Consider the following 24,038-nt stretch of genomic DNA (forward strand, 5'->3'; position numbering starts at 1 on the left):
AGTGCCTCCATTTGAAAAATGATGGAAAAGCCAGCTCTGTTAAAAATTATTACTTTTTTTAAAGAAATATTTAAATTGAAGAAAAATTTAATTAATAATGTTAAGAAGATAGTATGTAGCATAGAATCACTTGTGATACGAAACTATGAAGCTAGTTAAACTTAAAGTAAAATTTTTTTCAAAGCTTCTTAAACTAATATTTAAGTTTACCACATATTTTTATGGTTTTCTACCCTACATCTCCTGAAATATGAAAGAAAATAAGCCAAAATTCTCCTTTCCAGAATGCAAATCTGATAACCTAACATGCAAACAGATTTGCAACCGCTGTGCACTTCAGAGGCCCAAAAGAACTATCTAAAAGACAGACTGGGCTTAGCTCTATCTGAAATTATAACCTAAGGCATGGAAAAATAGAAATAGATTGAAGAGTATATTAAAGCTACATAATATTCCTTGCTCAAATGCATTTACTTTTACAGTAACATAAAAGAAAATCTAAAATTAATTTGTGCTAAATTAATCTCTTTCACAGATTAAATTAATCCCTCTGAAAAGGAAAAAGTTTTGTCCAGAAATATGTATTTTACCATTAATAACTACTTCACTTGAGAATTATATGCTTATCAGAACTGTATCAACTTTTAAAAAAGATATGAATTTTGATCCTAGAATTTACAGCTTGAAAAACCTTAACATAAGTGTTACAGAAAAAAATATGGAGAAAACACTTTGAGATAACAACAACAACAAGACAGTAGTGGTCATGAAAGGGAGAAAAGGAATGAAAGCAGTTATGCAAAGAGAATTGTTGTCAAACTAAGAAGAAAACTATTAAAATAGATAATCCGTAATGACAGCAGAACTAGTAACTATACTGCGATTAGTCTTTCAAAAGCATGTTTTCTAAAGTACTTAATCTGAATTCAGCACCCACAATCAATGAACCATTTTATAGACAATGGAAAAAAACAGGTAGTTGAACATGATTCATTTCAACCTGAAAGTCAGTTAGGTCAGAGCAACCACTGTTAGAAGTACCTCTTCCTTTCCACCAACCATAAAGAGAGGTTAGACAACTACATCATTTTTAGGTATCTACATGAAAAAAAAAGTGAAAGAAAGAGGCATGGAAAAAACACTTGGCACTCAATTAAAGAAGACAACACGTCACTGTCATGCAGAAGCTAATTAAGACTATATTCCCCCATTGGTGCAATTGCGTAGCAAGTCCCAGTGATGACAGTAGCTTCAGAACCATAAATTAAGATTAGCCATAAGGCAACTAAGATAATTCAAAAATAACATCTGAAGAGAAAGAAAACAGGAACAAAAGCTATGAAATTGTACAGAACCTGAATCTTTTCTATTCAGGTTTAGAAATAAAATTTACAAATGCAAATCTGTGCATGTATTGGTGAATTCTGAAGGATTTATAGCATCTCATGGCCTTTGAAACCAGGCAGCTTCTGTTTTGCTAATGCACAACAGCAATCAAAAAAAGGAAAAAAATTGCTTACCTCTGGTAAGCAATCTGAAATATTGCAGTGGGGCAACGACTCAATGAAAAAGACAGAAATAACACAGAAGATATTATAAAGTGTAAGATGTTCTTGCTTGAAATGACTTTATGTACTTCATTTAACAAGAGTTAACATAAACAGAGAGCAGTCTGAGAAAATCCATAAAATAAATGGAGATTTAAGAGTTTCAGTCTATGACTACATCTACACATTACTTAGTTTAGAAAAGACAAAATACACTCCCCTAGAAAAATAACTGATAAATAAAGGTACATAAAAACTTCAGTAAAGTACGCCTGAATTCGATCGTTCACAACCTTGAATTATGCATCCCTGCCCACAAGCCATACCTCTAATCTGCACTGCAATCATTAAAATAATCATTTTTAAAATAAGTTTGAGATAAGGGAGTTGAAACGTTACTTTTCCACTCCTGCAGACCTAAGCACCTTCTTACTCTATTGCCTTCATCAGTATTTAAAAATTTGAGGAACTTTTGTTTGATATTTTACTTGTTGTAATAGTCAGAAATAACTATCTGTGTCACTGTTCACAGTATCAGTATGGGATTTCACAAGAGAGCTCACTAAAGAGATCAAGCAGTTCCGCGTCTCAGATTTATTTAGTCGATCTCTCTGACTATGCTCAAAGACAATATTGTAGCAGTTTATGCTCATTTAACATTTGGAAGATTGTTTTTCTTTCCTCTCTCCCCACTGCCATATGGATTACAAACTCATTTATTTCTCTTTGTTATGAAAACACAATCTGAAGCAGAAGTATGTAGCAAATTCAAAAAGAAGGATAATTATGCAACAAGCAAGCCGCTGCATAATCTCATTATACCCTAGATGGAGTTTGACAATAACAGAGGGACAAGAACATTTAGAATTAAAAGTCAACGAAATTAAAATGCATAACATGAAATACATTTTAACATAATGTTTAAATGCAGCAAGAAACAGCTGAAGCTCAAAGCTTAGTAAAATTCAAAAATGAATCTACTCTTCATGTGTATAAAACAAGGATAGAAGTAATACTCGACAGGATAAAATCACAGAATAAAAAGTATCAATATTCTGCATTCAGTCCAGGCTGATAACCACTGTGGATCAAGGAAAGTTGCAACTGTGCTCTAAAACTACCATTCAGTGTTCTGTGTGGATTTTGGACGTTGCCCATGAGGTACTGAGAATCCTCCACTCTCATTAAACTTCAGGGGAATGGAAGGAGATGAGCATGCCCAGGCTTATTAATTATTATTAGCTACAAAGTTAATAGGAGTTAAACGGATTGGAACATCGGAAACTAGATTCTGAACTACAGAGGACTAACAGTAAAAATCTACATTAATTGGCTCTTGCTGATTATTTCCTTTTTTTTTTTTAAATAAACCCAGGAGTCTATTTGATTTTGGTTTTGATTTCTTGGTGTCGCTTCTTTCTCTCTAAAATTAGATGGAATGTTCCACAAAAATAAAGCGCCAAGTACTATTTTTTTTCTCTAATTAAAAAACAAGTTTAACACATTGGCATCAACATCTTGGGAAAATAACCTTACCATAGATAATACAAGAGATTTTTAGTCTTCAGAACATATCCTTGTGGCTCCTAATGGAATAAGGCTAAGGCTAGGCTTTTGCTATTTGTTTGCTTTTTAAAGCCCTTTATCTTGTCCAAAGCTAAATTAGGTTTTATATTTAATTATTTACTTTAAACACTTTCAGTGTTGCTCTTTACCTTCCACTGGTTTGCTTGATACATGCTTGCAGTAACATACAGAACAAATACTTCCACTGCAACCTAATTCCTATTATTAAAGGAACATACCCAAATGCTTTCCTCTTGACGATACTGCTTCCAGTTTCTTCCGCTGTCACTGAACATCAGAAGGTAGCTTGTTACCCAGTCGGAACTCCCATATCCACCTTGAGTAGCAACAGCAGTAATCTCAGTTCGTTCACCAAGATCAATTTGAAGCCACTGATATTTATTGGACACAAGTGGAGACCAGCCACCAGCACCTTAAAAGGGAAGTAAAAAAGATTGAAATTTATCACTAATAGAAGCAGGTTAACATAAAACGTGTATATGCAAAAATGAATGATTCACGTTGCACCAAATCTCACTTGATACCATCTAGCAATTAGCATAAAAATTGATATGGATTACTTGGAGGTATGTGGCCATTTATTAAAAGTCAGAGTGAGTTTGCTTTACTCCTTATCTCTCTCTAAAATTTACTTTTGTAATTGATTTTTCTGAGTAATTTTTATTCAATTTGGCAATGCTCCTCACATCAACAACTCACAATTTCCTGTTTTATACATCTCAGTTTCCATTGCTTCATGTGGGCTAGATGACCTATTGAGGTTCCTTCCAACCTGGATGATTCTGTGTGATTTTTTTGTTCCATGAGGCCTGGATATGCAAATTTATATATGAAGTACTGAAGAACAATTAGGTGATAAATTTACAGACCCCTCTTAAAATGATCAATTTGTACACAAAATAGTAACAGAGTGTGAGGTCTACACACGCATACTTCAATCAGGAGATGAACTCATGGAGATAAACTTAAGCATGTATGTCAGTGGCAGCAGGGCCATGACCTAATTCCTGCATTTGATCAACATTAAGTTTTGTCGCGTTTTATAGAACTAAATAATAAAATTTCCTTAATCAGCAGAATACGTGGTTTTAAAGGGGAAATAAAAATCATAGATGTTTAATCCAAAATGCATAAACTCCAATAGTATTTTAACTAATCAAAAAGCCATACTGAAAAGAAGAAAATCATTGTATCCACTCAGTTCGCCCCTGTCTTCCTTAGTCTGCCTTAATTTACTCAGAACAGGCTACTAACTTCTCCTTTGTAAAGTCAAAAGTAAAGTTTCTATCCTGCCTAAACAGAAACTCAGTCTCATGAAAAAGAAAATGATATTTTATGAATATATGTTGCATATAAAGTGCATTTTTGCAAATATTGAGACACAGTTAACACCTGTTGGGTTTTAATAGAGAACGAGGTGACAACAAATGATAAAAGATTCATTTTTTTAATGCACAGATTTGGATCTAATACAAACTCACACAACACAACAGACACCTTGAAAAGTACTTAAAGTACACAGACATAGGACAAGAAGAACAGCAATATCTATTTTCCATAGCATGCCATAAATATTGTATTATTTGGAAACAGACAACCACAATCCAGTCTTATATTGGTAAGGACTTTCAGATGCATAACATTTTGTAAATAAAACATCACATAGGGTTTAATTCTGCCCAGAATCATGAGCCAGATTCTCAGCATTACTTCCTTTCCAAACACTTCTTACTTAGGGATTTAAAACTGTCATACAAAAATAAAATTGTTGGAAATCATAAAAGTGTTCATAATCCACAAAGGGAGATTCATCCTACAGAGCAAGTTAAGTGGAAACTGTAGAGAAAAATACATATTTCACAAATGTTGTAATTCCTTTGTCCACATATTTATGCACTAACTAAAACATAATAGATTTAAACCTACAGGATGAAGTTTAAATACAGTCTATATATTTAACTCTTCATCTAAACCAGGATTTCAAATTTCATGCAAATATTTTAGCATTTTGCCTTAATTCCCATGGAATTTCTCGTTTTCTTCATTTGTCCATAAGAAGAGGCAACAGATCCAGGATATACCTATAGCATTTTTTACACCTAGTGAATTCTCTATGGTTTCTTCATGAACTACGTGTTAGTCATGAAGAGACTGCAGCTTAATTTAATTTAAATTTTCCCTTCATCAAAATTAGTGATTTATTTATTTAGTGAACTTATTTAAAAACAGCTACAGTTAGTCCTAGCAGTGATTTAAAGACAACCATAGAAACCTAACAATGTCATTTCCCTACAAATATAGAATATTTTTTCAGTGATGGTAAGAAAATAATTCTCAAGGAATATTCATAGCTCATATTCCAAAAAAATCCATGCTTTGACATGCAAGTTGGCAAACAGGGCAAGAATTAGCAGTTTCCAAAAAGAGATTGATTCAAAATTCAGATAGTCTAAACAATTGTATATTCTAACATAGTTTACACTTTTTCTTAAGTGCTTACTGCTTAACTGTTTACCTCAAAGGTAAGAAATACAGATACCTTTCTGAAAATGAAGATTGTGAACAAGAAGCATGGAAGTGAGCATTTCCATAAGGTAGGTATTGAGTGAAAATAAGAATAAGATGGAAGTGGCATTTCACATTACAAAGAAGCAAATGTAGTTGCACAGACTACATCACATCCATCCATGGTTGGGGTGGGGGGTGTTTAGTAACCTAAACCGAATTCTGTCCTTGGTGTATATTAACTTCCCACATTCCAAAAACACAGTTAAATGACATAAAAACAGTTTTAGAAAAATCTGTTGTTGCATAGCACTGCTTGAACTAGCCAAGTGATTATTATATTAAAAAGAGAAAATAACTCAGTAAGCCTGTGAAAACACGGATACTTTCTAAAATAGCCATGAGCAAGGTCATTCATATTCACCTGTGCTTTCTGTAATAAAAAGAACATTACCAGGGAAAAGTATCTGTATCTTTACAATAAAATATTTGAGTTTTGTTCAGTGTTTATTTTCAATTTCCTGCACAGTAACAGTCCATTATTCTTTAAGAAGAATCTACTGTATCAGTATTTCAAGGTGCTGGCTGCAAATTCATCACACTCAGCAACAATATAAGCCCATAAGGACATATAAAGACAGTTACAGAACAGGTTGCCAGTTTTATTAAAAACAATTAAAAAATCAAGACATAGTTTAGTTTGCATTAAGAGTAAATGAATACTTGTGATTTTGTTCATAAAACCAGACAGAGTGCCACCTACCCATTACAAAGTGCTCAAGGAACAGAAAGAAAGCCACATCTAAATAAAGTATTAAAAACATTTTAACATTCCCTAGGCAAACACATGCAAGCTTCCCACTTACAAGGTTGTAGTTGTTCTCCCACTCACCGGCTCCTGCTTCCCCAGTCTCATCCCTGGTCTGGTTTGCACTGACCCCAACAGGGCCCTGGCCATCCTCACCTGGGCCCCCACCTGCATCGTGCCCCAGGTCCCCACCTCAGCTCAGCCGGCCCTCACTGCTCCCTCACGCACAAGTTTCTGTGTTTTTACTTGCTTTCTGAAGGGAAACAGCCTCATAACACAACTCATCACTAAATGCATTGCATTGCATTACACATTACATTGGCAATGTCTTTCTAATAACACATTTACTACTGCAAAATCTAGGCTGCCAGGCAGCTTACTCCGAGTTTGCTCTCTGGGAAGGGGCTGCTGATGTTTCCAAGATTTCTCAAATGACGATCCCAGAGAAACTCTCTCCCCTGAAAATAGTACAAGGTACATATAAGGAGTAAAAGTATTAATGCAGAAGGAATATGACCATGAATTTAAGACGATCATTGATTTTTAAGGTAAACAACTAGGAAAAATCTCTCTTCCTCCTCTAAGGTAAATTCAGTTCTTCAGTAAAGTGTCCTCTTTGGGGCCACTGAGAAGTTCCCCTACAAATCAGCACCTCAAAGCCTCCATCCGCACCATGCCTATCTCCGCACAGCTGCCCTTGCCAAAGTTACCACTTTCTGCAGTGCTGCTGCCTGGTAGACAAATGTGGCAGCGAGCCCAATGAGGGGGGCTGGTGCCCCTGCGAGGGAGGTGGCAGGGCGCTGTTTTGGGCAGTGCTCTCATGACCCTGGCCAACCAGGGTATCATGACTGCCTTCCCATCCCCCAGGTCTCTCCATTACTGCAGCTCGCCGAAAGCTAGATCCTGTATTAAAATGCAAGGCTGAACAGTTGCAGTGAGATTGGTCAGAAGTGCCAAAAGGCATCTTCCTTCACAGCCGGTAGACCGGAAAGAAAATTAGGGATTATGAGAACTATACAAAGTGGCAAACCAATGTGAATACAGAATGAACTCCAGTAATAAATTCCCTTTATTCGAGCCATAATCATTGTTAAGTGCCAACATATGTCTCATCTTTCTCTAAGCAAGTCATAGAACTTCCAATGACTTTTAATTGCAAAGTTGAGCTGATCAAAATATTTCCACGAGAAACCTCAAGTCCTCATTACAATTACTAAATGACATTTAGTCTTCAGAAAATTTCAATTTTCTACCAAAGAAAGTAAAAATTATTTTTTTTTTCTTAAGGTCTACAAATACTGTCCAAATCAGTCATTTTATGAAAAAATTGAATATTAGAGAAACATTTACAAAATCTAGTTATCCTTTCTTATCTCTGCTGCTCCCTTTAATTTAGACAGGGACTTGGAAATTTAGCAGGAGATTCATCATTTGACACCTGCCCAATACAACTTAGTCAAAATTAAATCAGTGACAAATCTCACATATTCACAGTTGCTTTCTATGAAGACTCCATTACGATTTCCCATGCTCTGGACTGCAGATATAGGAAGCCAAATAAGACTTCCTTTAACATTACTGCTTCAGGAGGAATAAGCAATACCACCTCTCCAGCGGTTTCACTGCTTGCATCTAAATTGCTGTGTTGCAAAGTCCCCAGCCTCAGCTTTGCATCCACAGTGTTTCGCCCTCCACCGACTTTGCAGAGCAACTCGGCAGCGCTAGGCAAGCAGGAGCTGGGAGCCCCCAGCCCTGGAAACTGGACATCAGGCTTCATATATGCAAACGTCCATATCCTCCTGCCTGACACCTGCTGGAACTGCTGGCACATACCACACAAGATCAGGCAGCTTAACTCTCACTGCCAAGCCCTCAGCTCATGCCGCAGCACTGCCAGGCACAGCATCGCTCTGCTGTGCAGTGGTATCCCCACCCCCGCACACTCGTAATGCTGTGTCACTGTGGTAAATCAGGTGATGGTTTCAAAACTTTCTGTTGCGGGGCGGGGGCACTGTGGAACTGGTAGGAGTCCTCAGGCAGCCTGCACTGAGAACATAATTTTTAAAGCCCATCTGCAAAAGTCATTTTCACTTGGAGACTGCAGAACACTATCTAGAATGAAGTGATGCAGCAAGTTAGAAAGATACGCACAGAAATGCCTGAAAAAGCCAAAGCTCTGCTATGGCAGCATTAACTACTGCCAGCTGAGCAAGGTACTTCTGCCTTTAGCACCACATTTCCCAGAAAGTTCTCAGAAGGCAAGCCATGATCAAGCCTATCCCCCCTCACCAAACCGCATGACACCTCTGGAAGGAAGAGAAAAAGGCACGGATGCGCAGTCATCTGATACTACTAGGGACAGCCAGTTTGGGGAAGTGCAATAAAACGCAGCCCCGGATCTGCTCCCCCGGCCCTCCGCCAAGAAACGCCACACGAGAATCGAATCGTCATGGAGCAGTGGCAGCAGGCCGCCCTGAAGGCCTGCCTGAAGCTGCAGCCCGGCCTGGATCAGCATTCAGCTGCTGCAACATGCTTTGTCCAGCGGCGCAGGACGGTACTGCCCTCCTTCTGCACCACCATGCCTGCCCGTGCCTCCTTCTTGCTGCATCTTCTGCCCTTGCAGCAAGATTAGTGTGAATACCAAGTTGTTGCAATTGGCAGGACCTCTTTTGTTCAACCAATCACACGCTTGGAAATGGCAATGCGTGGAAGCCTGCAGCACAATGGATGTCAGAAGTACCTTGCAAAGAACCTGAAAGGTCTGTCAGGTGCACATGCTGTGCCACTTAGATGTTTCTGGTCTGCAGAGGCTGGGAAGAGTCTGCATGGGATGCAGATACTGCGTACGTTGTTCAAACGATGCCAAAATGCACAAACATAAGGGACTGAAGTAAGATTTACAAGAAAAATATAGTTTTATCACCTCTAAACTTTTTGAATGATTGACTTTGCAATCTCAATAGCAATCTTAATTCTTGAGCTTTGCTTTCTGTCAGTATCACTTATATAACATACATTTCCTTCAATTACCTTCCACCGCATTTCCGACAGCCACTGATAAAGCACCTTTCCCTCTTATGAATTAACAGTAAATCAGAAAAATTATTTTCACAAGAGAGACAATCTATAGCTGCAGGTTTTTTTTGTTTTTTTTGAACTTTGTCTCAGGAGGTGTTTAACTCTCATTTTCCACTGCCCCTTGCTAATACTGAGATTTTTTGGCATATACTATGCCAAAATTTTAGAGTCAAGCTGCAAAAGCATACGGAGTTTAATGCTTGACTTCCCTTCTAAAGTAAGCCTTAAATAGTTGCTCTTTAAGTAATAAATAACACCTATTGGTTCTACTTAACATGTCAATCTTCCTATTTTAACTGTTCATTTTAAATGTAAATATTTGAGAAACATATAAGCCCTTCAAATTTACTGTAATTTTCTTTAAAATATATTAATTTACTGAACACATCCAGCATCTGCAAACTTTCTTCTGAAGTACTGAATATTTCTCTTAACTCCTAAATCTCTGCTTTTCAATTTCACTTTGCTAGCAACTTGCCAGCCTGCCTTGATGGTTTGACAAGTTAATGTAGTGACTACAGTTACTAGGAGGCAGAGATGAAATCAAATAGCATCAAGTTTCTATCAGTCACTGACACATTCATACTCAAATATCAGTATGCACTAATAGAGAAAGACTCCTGCATTTGATGTAATATTTGTAAACAAGCTGATTATGGGAAATGCTGTTTTCTAAATTTTTGATCTAATGCTTTAGAAAGTACCTTAAAATTGATTCACTTGTACTAGATTTAAAATCTAAGAAATTGTGTATATTACTTTCTACAGTATTATAACATCTATTTGCAATTCAGTTTAACGGCAATTTATTGGGGTATCCTGCCCACCCATGACTAAAGCACTGACCAATGCTTTTCTGCAGAAGCCATATAGGAAGGTGCTATTCATTAGAATAATCAGTGTGGAGTTTAGTGAACAATCTCCTTGGCACGTATGTTGCTCAGCTATAAACAAGAGTATATTCCTACAATCCATCTCATCGATATAGACAGTAAGCTCAAAGGAGAGGACTTGCTCTCCTTCAAACTGCTTGTGTCTCCAGAAGATGTTCATTCTTATGCACTTCACATACACTTTAAAGACAATGAGATGATTTCTTTACTTCTGCAAGTGAAATATCCTCTGTCCTCCCTGTTAGAGTCCAGTACTCTCTGATCAGGTTCTTTTAGATATTCCATGCATACGGAGAGTGCAATGTTTAATATAAAAGTTTATTTCTGAAGGAATTTTATCACACATAGGATTTTGATGTAGCAGAGTGATTCAGCAATATACTGAAATCACAATTCAAGTGTATCATACTAGTGATACTATAGTATAGAAAGTGACTTAACAAAATCTAGCTAAAGAGTTCAATCACAGTACCAATGTGATTGCCATTACCTGTCTCAAATACGCCCACAGTCACAATGTTGTGCATCTCCCGTCTCCGGGAAGGAATATGTGGGTTGATACTAGCTCAAGCCTGTTGCTCTCTTCAAAATTTCTTTGTTAGTTGTTGAGGTTTTATACTCCCTGTTGGACTGAGCCACATATACACTTCCCCCAAGCTGGTGAGGCTAATCTCAGGGAGAAATTCACATCCTTTTGGTCCTGTCCTTTTGGTCAGCTCAGGAAGAAACACTTATATCACATCCAGGGAACGGATATGGCTGCTTATCCTAAGATCAAGGCCACCCGCTAGACCCCTTTGTCTTGACATAATGTCAATTGTCTGTGCAACAGCTGCAAGTAGCGAGCCGCATCCTACCCTGTCCTTGAGATTCATGGGGCACCTTGCCTTCTGAGCCTTCTCTCACTGTAGGGGTTGTTGGTCGGTCACACTTCCCCATTGAACATCAATATAAACGAATCATAATACTGAGTGCACATTAGTTCCTTATCCTGGCTCGTATTTGCTAGGATAAGTGTTTTAAGGCCATGCATTTTAATAATCCCTCAGTATGGCAACACCATTATGATTAAAGCATTCAAAACAGAAAAATCAGCACAGTTAGCAAATGGCTACCAAGAAGAAAACTGGGCATGACTGAGGAAAAGGCCCAAAACTTCACACCCTTGACAGAAAATAGCTAAATAGTCTTAAAGTGGATTTGGGAGGTTAGCAGAACTGTGGAGTCTGGATTCTTATACTTACTACGGTTAAAACTTAACCCTGCTGGCAGAGAATTCATTAAGTGATACTTAAGCTTTCTAACCTGACACTCAGTGGTTATCAGATGTCAGGCTCCTTCTGCGTCCTTTAAAAAACTCTGAACAATAGTGAAGAGAAACTGACATAATGATTCCCCCACTGGGTAAGCCCAAGGTTCCCTCTCTACTTGTTTATCCTGCTATATGGCTTCCTTTTGCTATGTTATGTAATCTAAAGAATAGCTGTAACTGGTACATGCATCCACACCAGCTTCTTCGCATGCAGTTCATTATAGCATTTAGCCAGCGTCACCATTTATATCACTTTCAAATGTGGTCTATTTTTGCATATTTAATCAAAATAATAGCAAGCAATGTGTATAAGTAAAAATCCAAATTTAAACCAACACACATTGTAAAGGATGCTTTTCTTTGATTAACTAAGCTGTGTATTTCCCATATGGATCATTTAACAGAAGTTGATTTTAATTTGAAGTCAATAAAGTTGCACGAGGGATGAATTTGGCTGCACATATTACAAAGCAGATTTTCTACATGCAAGCAGTTGACAACTGAGACTTCCTGTGCTTAGAAAAGCCAAATGAAGTGTGTTACAACATCTAAAAAAAGACTAAAATGTCAAAACGTAGTGTTATATGCTTTTTCAACCTGAAAGGCAAGTCATCCTCTTCCACAAAAGAAGATTTATGAGACTGTAGGCTAATAACCTAAGTAAATGACGCAAGGTTTTTATTCTATAAAAGTTTATTGACTGATGATGGCAGGGAGAGAAGAGAATGAATATTGGGATTAGTGCATTTTCTCCTAGATCTTAGTTCTACTCTTGAATAAGGCAGTCTAAGAAAGCTCATACGATTAGGAACTCCCATTTATACACTAACCAAGTGCAAGAACAGTAATTCTCTGGATGGACCTAAATGGTCAAAAATATTAAAGAAGGCAAATTGTATCCGTAAATTGGCAAATTTGTCAGGAAGGAGTACGCAGAAGCTAGTGCAGCAATGTGGCTCTGAGTTACACCTGAGTGATAAAAGACATGAACCTAAGCATAAAGAAATTAATCCATGGACAAACTATAGCAAGTAAAACTGAGGAGAGGATCAGGGACTCCGAGCCATGAATAAGGACTACTGAGCTGGGATTCCACCTTGGACACAAAAAGCTAGAGGCAGAGAGAGGCCGTTAGATCCGAAGCCTACTCTGAAGTCAGTGCTCCATATAACATTGCAGCATGGTATTTTTCAATCACATTTTATAACTGCATCATCCTTTGCCTTTAATCTAAGCAAAACTCTATTGTTTCGTATCAGATTATTTTCAGATATCAAAAGTCTTTCTAATTTTCATATATTATCTATATTTATGACTATCAGACAAAACAGAGTCAATTTTAAGACCCAAAACAGCAAAAGATCTTTCAGTGCAGTAATTCTCAGCTCTTGAGAAAGGGTCGTTATTGCCTAAAGAAAGGGCGGTATCTAACTGATCCCTGAACAGCCTTAGTGTTTTTGTCTCTGTAGTCTCATCCACTTATGATTTTAGGCTGGTGAGTATAACAGGTACATTGTGTTCCTGTAAACTGAGAGAACAAACAAATAGGTCTTTATTTAGAGATCAGTAAAACAATACACACAACTACAAAATTGTATTCGAGAGGTACACCTGCCTCATAACTTGAACCAAATAAGTAATGGAGAGAGGAAGGAACGTAATCATTTCTGAATATAAAAAATCTCATTTGAATGAGTAAGATTTTGATGGCAGCTCTGTGTGCATAAGAGAAGGGCAACTTTCTACATGAAAGAGACAGGTTACTCGTCTGTAAGGGACTAAATACAGTTGTGACCTGTCACTTTATATAAAAAAGTATAAAAAAACTCCACGGCTAGCCTGAGTTCAGTGTTATGGGTCAGTATCCCTGTATAACTGGATTCAGTAGAAACCCATTGTTTCAAGTGACCCAAATCTTTATCAATTTCCATTGATTTTAATAGTGCTTACACAGTATAAATTGAAGCTAGGAACACAAGTGCTGTGTCTTAATTATTAAGAAAAACTGACAACCTAAGAAATACTTTTATCTCTATGCATAGCTTGTGAGCAGTAATGGAATGATCCTGGTCTTATCTCCATATGTTACAAACTGATGGAGAACTTTCATATAGATTAAGCCCAATAAGACCTTCTGAATAACTGAAACACAAAATGAAATGCTGAATATGACCAAGGAACCAATGTGTAATCTCTCCGTCACAGAAATCTACAGAACGGTGCCCTCTTTTAAGAATACAATACATATGTCTCTATGTTATGGAAAAAAATATTTGGTTATGAAAACTCTGGAGGACTTGAATACCACCCAGTCTTTCCTCATATATAAACCAACAGCTTCTGGGTTCTCATAGACATTCTTGGCCAGGTATCAGAAATACTGTGGCTAGATAACTAAATGTGCATTTTTGATGGTCTGGTATTTGCAAAAATTCTAGTTCCCACTGCAGAATTTCTCACTCACTAGAATACTTTATTAGAAGCACTGTTTGAAACAAGATTGAAAAGTCCTACATGATCAGCATATGATTCTGAAAGCTATAATAAGCTACCTATACTGACAAAGGGCTAGTAAAGAAATCTAGCTTCCAAGAAGTTGAGGGGTGAGAAAGATCTGTGATTTCCAGGAACAAATCTAGAGAGCAATTTATTCCGTGTGAGGAAGCTATACCTTCCCAGTACAGATGACATGCAGAGCTTTCTCAATGGAACTCAAAACTACTAAAGAATTTCAGGGACTTTTAAGTTAGGTAGATCATCAGAAGAGCTATAAGGATGCCTCAGTCAGACGTATATTCTTTTCCAGGGACGATGGGTCAAGAAGCTTTTCCACTGGCCTCAACAGCAGCTGCAGTATTGCCCTACAGAACTTGCCTGTTTTTGTAGGAAGATCTACCATGTTTTGAGATATTCTAAACTTGAGTATCAGTGAAGAAAATGGGTATGTTCTAAGAAGGTAAGCAGCAATTGCATTTATTTTTTCAGCAGTCAGAATAGTTATCATGTAAGGATCTTAAGTTTCAAAAGCATGGCAGGTATTAGTCTAATTAGAAAAAATGTTAGGTTTTAATAATCATTTCTGACAAGTAGCAGTTACTGTGTCAAGAGATGTTTCAGAGGCATTTTGCATTTGATTGAGGGTGACAGAAAAGTGCTTAGAAGTGGTGTTTATAATTACAAAGTTTACTCTGTCTCCATGGAGCCAGTTAGAAGAATGTAGCTGACTTTGTTTCAGTCCCTTATATTCTTTGTCGACAATAACTTAGATAACTGAGCGAGGGAGTGAATCCCATTTTGTATTGCATCTTCGGAAGCTTTGAAGACATTTTTTTCTCAACAAATCATTATTTAAACATATCCCAGAGAGATATTTCATAAAGGTGACTGACCTGGTTTATCAAAAGGATAGCTTATTTGCAATGATTGGAAGACTTACCAAAGCCACTACTTTTTCTTTGGGTTTTCCATCACCATCATACCAGAAAGTGCTATGAATCAATTGTCCACACTAAACATTATGTTTACACTGTGTTGGAAAGCCTAAGTCTGAGTCAAATGCTTTTATACAGTTAATACTACACTTTGTTCTTTGCAAGGTGGCCACATCCTCATAGAAATATTTAAGAGTTTTGAAAAATATTAGTATTCGGTTGTAATTGTGAAGAATATATTGTGAAAATGAGTTGCTCCTGCTGCATGTCAAAAAGAGATTTCCCCCCCCGCCCCGCAAAAGAAGGTAAATGTTAGAATAAATGTCCTTCCAATAGCTTTCTGCTGGGAAGGCAGTTTTTGTTCTTTGCAGACCTTTGCAGAGTTTTTGTTCTTTTTCTTTGTTCTTCTTAGGGAAAAACTGTTTTGGAAATGTGCCAGTTCATTGCAAGATTTCTATCACTCTTGACTATTACCAACTACTTTTACTGGATTGTCCTCAGACTATCTCCCTTCCTAGGAACTAGAGATTTCATGTGGTGTGCAGGTGCACTCCTTTTCAGAACATATTCTGACAACAATCTGTGGCTGAAACTAAGCCAGAATGTTTACTTTGTAGAGAAACGCAGTCCTGTAGTAGTGCTTTCCTCCTCTTTTTTGTCTGTGTTCCAGGTATATCTGGGCTCAGGGTGCCATACTAATAATCCCTACTACATATGAAGCTTGAATCGTTACGTTTATGATATACCTGCCACACTTCTCATTCTTAATCTTCTGCTTCTGTTTTGACCGGCAAAATGGGAATCGTTTATTCCTCACCATTTTTAATTTCGTCTGAAGCCATTTTGTTTGTGGTGCAAAGAAAACTTCCCAGAAAGAAAAGATCTTATTACCACCATCCTTCATTAAGCTACTGAGTTTAAAGAGACTTCAGATCTCAAATCCTGCGCGTGATACCATTTCTAATTGCATATCCAATGATGTGGTAACAAATATCAACCAAGAGAAATACCTAATGGAAAATAGGTATTTATTGCATCAATATTCATTCTAGCAAAACAAAAGAAAGGCATAATTAGCTGTAAAACACTGTTCAGCACAATTTGATGCAGTTAAAGTTATACAGTCTTTCAGCTAATAAATGTGTTACACCATATTTACCTGGCAACTGATTTCAGCGAATAACCTATATTGGTTTTCCTTGGGGAATGGTCTTACCCAATATGCATTGTTCTTACAATTTAAAATGAGGACAAATAATTAACCACAGCTATCATAATCAAAAAGTTTTTACATTGGCAAAGATTTTTTTACATTTAAACTTCTGCAATTCTATCACTCATGCCTGTAAAAACTTTCAATTTTTTTCTTTCTAGTTTTTTTCCTTTCATTCCTTATGCCATGAAACATCCAGAAGAGAGCTATCAAACTGAATTAGAGTTAATACTTACTATAGCCTACTGTTTGCCTCAAACTAGTGTGCCATCTCATTACTTCACTGCGTACAGCCACAGAATTAAAAGAAAAGGAAAGCAAAAGTAAAACCTTTTGTACTGATCAGCTGGCCTCAGTATATGTGGCAGAGGAAGAATGTGAACTGTTTTAAATATGTGCCACCTGCACAATGTTCTCATGGCGTTTGCCCAGGAAATTACATTAGATTTCCTAACTCAGGCTATTATCTTTGATAAGGTGAGTAACACTAAAACATACCTACATATGTATATACATATATATATATACACACGCAGAACACATTTCTGTGATCCAGACATTAATTTATGATTAGTATTCCTGTCTCTTCAAACATAAATCTATCACTGATATTTCAATGGGAAATACCAACATTTATTTAGAAAAGATTAAGAAAAGTATGGACCAAGAATTTTCTTCTACTATACTGCAAAAAATTAGAAACATAATTCAGATAGTCTCATATTTTCCTCGAGGAATTGCACATTGCTTTGGAGAGAGTAAAACAAGAATATCAGTAAACTGTAAAAAAAAATGGCAACAAATTTACAAATAATATCAAACTAAATATTAAAAAACACTGATTTTTATTACCCAATTCTAATGTGAGGCTAGATAGTCTCCAGCTGTATCTAACAGGAGTGATATGTTTGCACATTCTTCTAGGGAATGAGCAGGGCAATAATATCTCTGAGCAGACGAACATGTTTGTGTCTGCCATTTTTATCACACTACTGTAATCTCAGTTCTTGATGAATCATTTTCTGATGGTGATACTTCTGGAAATGCTGATTCACTGACTTTGGCACCTGTCTTAGCACATACAGCATGATGCAGTTAGTACAGCAAGGCAAACAGATAAAACCATTGGCACCTGCAGCTTCTAAGCAAAAACACTCTAAGTGCATATATTTAAAACAGAAAAGCTCAATTTGATTGCTGTTATTGTGAGTATAAATTGCTCCAGCTAGCAGCTGAGAAGACTGGCCAACTCCATCTGGCTACTGGCCCACACACAGATCTGACATACACAATGGGAACATGATTTTATAAGTAAAAAGATAAGTGTAATATCACCTTTCTGGTGTTTAAAGTCTATGTGTGCTTGTGTGCACAAGAATATGTGTACTCTACAATGGACTGATAGGTACTCCGTAAGCCAACTCAAATATTTAATCTGATCTCCATTTGGTTCTGTAGAATCTATTCCCTCCCAAGTGCTGCAATATGCATGTACATGTCCTGTCCCATGCATGCACATGTACGTGTGTGGGCAGCTCAACACAAAAATGCGACAGGATGGGAATCAAATGATTTAAGTGCAATGCTCTCTGCATCAACTATTTTCTTAATTTGGTGTTCCAGTTATGACTCCCACCATTCTTTTGACTTATGCAATTGTATGTCCTGCAACACTTGTTTTAGAAAATATGTGCATTAATAACTAGAATATTTGCATCCCTCTGTCTACCAGCACTTTTCAATAATACCAAGGGCATATAGAAATCTATTCGTATATCTCTATAGACACACTATTCCAGATCATCAGCTATAAAATTAACATAACTCTCCTGAAATCATTGTTTTAGTTTTCCATCATCTCTTCTATGTAAATGTTGATAAAAGAGTTTAGTATGAGGCTTTCTGAAAGATCTGATGTAACCGATTCATTAGCACATTTGCCTCTCTCGTTTTAATATTCCTGTTCCTAGCAAAAGAATTCAAAGATTAGCTATATTGTTTCTCTTCAAACCCAAGGGAATTTCTGTTTCAGTGGGCTCAGGGTATTTCAGAATTTATGGATTCTGATGTTATTACTCTACCGTAGAACTATTTAATAAGTTCTAAGAAGAAGAGGTTTGAGGACTTTAAATTTTAAAAGGACAAACAGCATGCACTCCTGACTGCTCGGTTTTGTTGGCATAATGACAGAAAAATCAGAAAAGTGTAACAACGATGGCTGGGAAAATAGCATAAGAAAAATGCAGTTGAGCTAGACTAATGGAATTTCATGATCAGCAAATATAATCACATCTGGCTTGATGATCAGAAATAAAAGACAACATCTTTGTTGGTTAAGTACTTAGATTATGCATGGTATAGCTATAACTATTACCAGTCTAACTGTTTTATTATTGTTTCATGCAACTTTGGAGGGCAAAGTTTATTAATAAGTACCTAAAAATGAAGAAAAAGTGCGGTTCAATTCACTTAAAATTTTGTCCTTGGAACAAAGCTTCATTTTTCAGCAATCCATATTTTTTTCCCAAAGAATATTATAATGACATTAGTCCTCATTTGTGATTTTCAGAAATGTCATTATAATGTTTATGAAACCAAATCAGCCAACCTCAACAGCCAAATGAGAAATTCAAGGACTTTGTATTTGCATCAGTTTTACGGCAACTGGTGTATAACAAATGCACAGCTAAGCTGTATTATTTATAAAGCTATGTTTAACTTAAAAGCTTTTCTCACACTGAAAATTGTGCATTTATGCATATTCAGATCCCATCTTTTCAGAGCATCACAGCTTCTTACTTTTAATGACACCCATTACAGAGAGTAGAACTACTGGAATCAGGCTATGTAATATACTTGAAAAATAAATAAATCATAGCAGTTGTTGTGTAGAAAAGTTTCCACAGATTTCAGAAAAGTAATATTCTTGTTAAAAGCCTTGATGAATTGAACAGTTCAGAGTTTGTGGTCTGCTATGATTCCAGCTCAATTTTTTCTTCAGAAAGGTTGTATTATTTAAAATATTGCAGAGAAATTGTAAAGGAACATGGTCAAAATGTAAACAATCTGTTATAACTTAATAAGTTATATATAGTCTCTTCTTGCTTGTATGAAGTAACTTTGTAAACTGACATGTCTTTGGCATGAGTCTGATGATTTAGAAGTTAATGTGATATCAAGATGACAACCAAATCAGCAAATATCCATTAGATAATTGTATTTTTAGGAATAAAATCATCCTATTTAAAAATTAGTTCCAATCTCTTGCAACATAGAGATAAATAAAGTGGCAATTACTAAAATATAAAATCTATTTTTGGATAAAATGAAAGACAATAAATATACCTTTATTGTTATAAATAAACAATATTGTCTAGTCAAATGACTAGACAATATTTGTGCTTCCTTTGCATCTATATTTATACAGTTACTAATTTCCAAATGCAAAGTGACGTCTGATAGCACTGTTGTTTTGGGTCTGTTATCTGTATGCATATGACATAGGCAGTTTAACTCATGCTACATCCAGAAATTTTATCCTAGATAACAGCATATCTATGATACCCTAAATTGGGTATTGCATAGGAAACAGAATGGATGTATCAGTTTGTATTTGAAAGAGCGTCGATCTGTCTTACCTGTCTTGCAACTCAAATGTGTTACGGAAATAAATGAAAAGTATATTCCAATGGTGTTTCATTCCATGGGTTGGCTCCTCTGACTTGAAATTTTGGCTCCTTCTACTTTCAAGATTTCTTGAAGGAGATCATTATGATGAATGCTTTATATATGCTCTGTTTATGCTCAGCTTCTCGTTTGCACAAATTCCCTTTAATTGCATATTACTGGATTAATTTAGAAACGCCAGGTGGCTAAGAAATACACACTGCTAACTGCTTTCCAAATGGATTTATGAACTAAAGAGCTCATTACTACTTTCTTCTAGGTAATCTTGAAGAGTTTCAGTCAAGGATCAAGGCTAACTTGCCCAAAGAATAGCAATTGCCCAAAAATAAAAACTGGTTTAGAGCTTGAAATGGTTTTAGAGCTTGAAATCCTTATCCATGGCATTATCTAGTCAATATATTTGCCCACATGATAACATCATATCTTTTCTTTTTGCTGATTTACATGCTTATGAGGTCATGTTGTTTGTTTACTCAGCAAGTGAATGAAGATAGAGTAATGTAAACATTTCTTATTGATGAAAACTAATATTTAAAGAATATTCATCTACTTTTAAATGAGTAGATGATAGTGAAACCGTTTATTAATAACTAAAAAAATATAGTTTGCTAATTATCCATTATTACTAGCATCTTTTTTAGTTGCTAATTGTAACAGAAATATCCTTCAGCGTGCAGCCACTCTTTTCTTTTACTGGGCTATAATGAGATCACAAGCTAAACAACGAGAAGACGATCTCGTTACAGCTGTGCAATACTGATGATATTTCTTGAGCATGGAAACTGTCAAACAGTGGAGTCTGAGAGGTTACATTCCGCCTACTAAGAGTAACCCATAGTTTCATATCCTAAGAAAAGACCAAAACAGAAGCTTGAAACATGGCCAAAATGTGTGACAGACTTCAAGAATGAAGCCAACAAGCTAGAAGGAATACAGGTATAGCACACAAAATGAGGATAGGAAAGTTAACGGTTCTTAACTGCAGATAATCAAATTTAGCTGGAGTTCCCAGCAAAGAGAAAATCATTTGTCCTGCTCTCTCAGTGAGACCGGAGTTCTATAGCAATGCGGTAGATGCTATGTTAAAAAAGGTTGTAAAAAAGTCAAACTTGCCACAAAGGTGTTGAAAAGCAGCAGCAGTAAGTTTCCACTTTTATCACCAGAGACACCATGTACCATGCCTCTCATCTCCCAGGCGGAGATGCAGGCGGTCACAAAATAACACAAAACACCAACTTGCCCAAGTTCTTCCAGCTGTAAAATTTTCATGCATTTTGCAAATGTAAGCCTTATAGATGGCTTCCTTTCCGGAGGATAATTAAGACTTTTGGAGAATAATTAACATTTAACTACTTCATAAATAAAACAACCAAAAGTTTTCTCTTCTCCAACACCAGTATAAAGAAAGCAGTTCACATACATGGTATCACAAACTTTTCTGAAAGAAAAAGTTAAATTGAAGGCTTTTGTAAACTATGCCAATATAGCATGACTTTGTATCACTCTAAAATAGCTAAACCGAATATACAGATGTATGATTCTGTTACTGAATCTCACTAAAAAATGCAGATCTTTGCCTAAACGGCAGAGTATTCTTGTTGCTAGAGGTCCAAAGTTCAATCTCTAGAAAAAACTTATACAAAAATTATCTTTACTTATCCTTTCATTAGTCAGTAGCTGACAGTGCTCTCTATGAGCCATCATAGAAATTAGAATTCTAATAGCTAAAAGTCCACTTCTAACTCATTATTCCTGATATAATTTGTACACTTTGAGTTACTGAATAGGATGATGCACATATGGAATTGGAGTGAGCCACCAATCCGTCACAGACCTGCCTCAGCTGATCATATTAACAGAGCCTTTTACAGCCAGATGTCAGCTATGAACCTTGATTGCCCAACCATTGCCTGCTGAGAGCTGACATGTTCTTCCTCCTTTATTAAGTTACATGAAATGGAAAAGATATAGATCTGGATTTCAAATCCACTGATCTGTAAAAAATGCAGGAAGAATTACATTATAGGAAATCTTGGTAGTAAGGTTTGTTATTAATGTTATCCATTATTTTCAATTACAATTCCCTGTTTCCAAGTATTTAGAATTCTGTTAAGACTTATAGCCAGGCTGAAATCTTTAGTAGTTTCAGGCTTATTTTTCTTTTTCCATTTCCTTTTTTAATCTAACTAATAACGTTAGCCCTTCTAAGATTTGGACCATGATTTTGCTAGTTATTAGATGATGAATATGTGTCAAGCGTATGCTTTTTTTCTTTCCTTACCAGACTTATAAACATTCCTAAGCAAATGATCAATAACTGAGATAAGCTTTTTAGGCGAACACACTGCAGGGCCTGCCTGCACTGATTCAGTGGAGCACTAGTGCTACTGAGATCTATGGGCTAATGCCTGGCACCAGAACTGAAATTCCCAGCTCATTTTCCTAGCTCATTTTCATTCTTATCTGCTTTGTTCAGTGGATGGGAAGGCAGACGATTCAGTGTGGATAGACAAGAGCTGGATCAAAGATGGGACGTGCAGATTGGGACAAAGAACTGGACTGTGACTGGAACTGGACCTCAGTTAAAGACATTTTGCACAAGTACATCACATTAGTCATAAATACTACTGAAATAATATATGAAGAATGTCTTTAAGTGAGTTGAAAGTAAGGGATTATAATGAATGACTCTCAGAGGGAATAAATGATGGTCTTAGAAAAAGGCATTTCCTGTGCTGGATAGGTCATATTTTCTTCATAAGTAGTGATCCTGTGTGGCAAAAAAGATCAACACTGTTGCATAAATGGAGAACAGACAGTATTGCCAGTAGGTAACTTTTATCAGATGGACAGAGATATTGTTCGCTTTCAGTTCAGAAAGAAACTCAGCAGTACCAAAACCTGAACCAGCTGCAAGTGAGAGTCAATTTCTTTAGCAAAACTGTGGGGTGAGAAATTTTTTTGGAGAACTATTTTCATCTTAGGATACCCTGTACCTGCAGGGTCAGTTCTTGCACGTGACACTCAATCAGGTGCAAAGACTTCAGGTCTGGGTTTGAGTATCTGGCAGTTCAACTGTGAAATTAAATGCAGGCAGTCTGGAAGGTGGATCAAAGGCCAGAAGGACATCTGTAGCTGCATGTCAACCAAAACTGCCTCACCTAGTATGAAGCTACAGGAAAAATTGTGTATTTGTGTCTTCTGCTCTTAGAAATTGTGTAAAGACTAGAAAAATGAGTGAAAGGGCTTGAGAGCTACTGCAGATGGAGTATAAGGAACAAAAAACTGGAAATCTATTCTATTAAGCAAAAATCTTCTTGTCTGACACTACGTACGTACTCCCAAAGAAGGAGGAGGGTTCAGCTGCTTCAGATCTTGGCATTGGGTCAAACAGTCTAGGGTCTTCATACTAGAATTCTGGATAGTTTAATTTTATACGCAAGAAATCCCAATCCAAACTTCACCAAACTCCTCCTAGTTTCTTTTCAATTCCATGTCCACAATATGGTGAATACTTCAGGTAAAACTGCTTAATAGTGGCTCACAAAGCCTCGCTTTTATTGAAAATACTTTGAGACTAAAGTAAGCCACATGGGTCAATCAAGTAGATGTATCTGAAAAGAAGCTCTTTAGAGTCCTAACAGAGATGGACAGAGAAAATTTTTATGGATTTGTCATAGAAAAAGTACCTGGCATGCTCTTAAGGAATCGGAAGAGAGGCACAGTGAATTTAGCAATTATACCTTTCATTTGGACATGAAGAACGTTATGGGTGTGTTTAGTCCCATAAGCATCGCTACCCATAATAATCTGATTACATACATAAATATATACATACTCTGATGCTATGTACACACATATGATCATATAATTGATTTCATAATCTATATGTACAAGAAGAGTAAGTTAAATATACATAACCAGAATAAAACTGAAGACAAATATACATATAGCAGCAAAAATAAGAGATCCTTTGT

The 24,038-nt window shown here is 36.5% G+C and overlaps 1 protein-coding gene across 3 annotated transcripts in view; it reads right to left on the bottom strand.

Moving 5' to 3' along the window:
- The window catches only part of CNTNAP4 (contactin associated protein family member 4), a 235,562-nt gene that overhangs the window by 153,552 nt on the left and 57,972 nt on the right, over positions 1-24,038 (bottom strand). For all 3 annotated transcript variants that reach the window (XM_009680987.2, XM_068928377.1, XM_009680986.2), the window contains exon 3: positions 3,353-3,546. In XM_009680987.2, coding sequence (XP_009679282.2) covers positions 3,353-3,546 — 194 coding nt within the window. The remainder of the gene's footprint in view (positions 1-3,352; positions 3,547-24,038) is intronic.

This window comes from Struthio camelus, chromosome Z, assembly GCF_040807025.1.
Source record: "Struthio camelus isolate bStrCam1 chromosome Z, bStrCam1.hap1, whole genome shotgun sequence".
NCBI classification, from domain to species: Eukaryota; Metazoa; Chordata; class Aves; order Struthioniformes; family Struthionidae; genus Struthio; species Struthio camelus.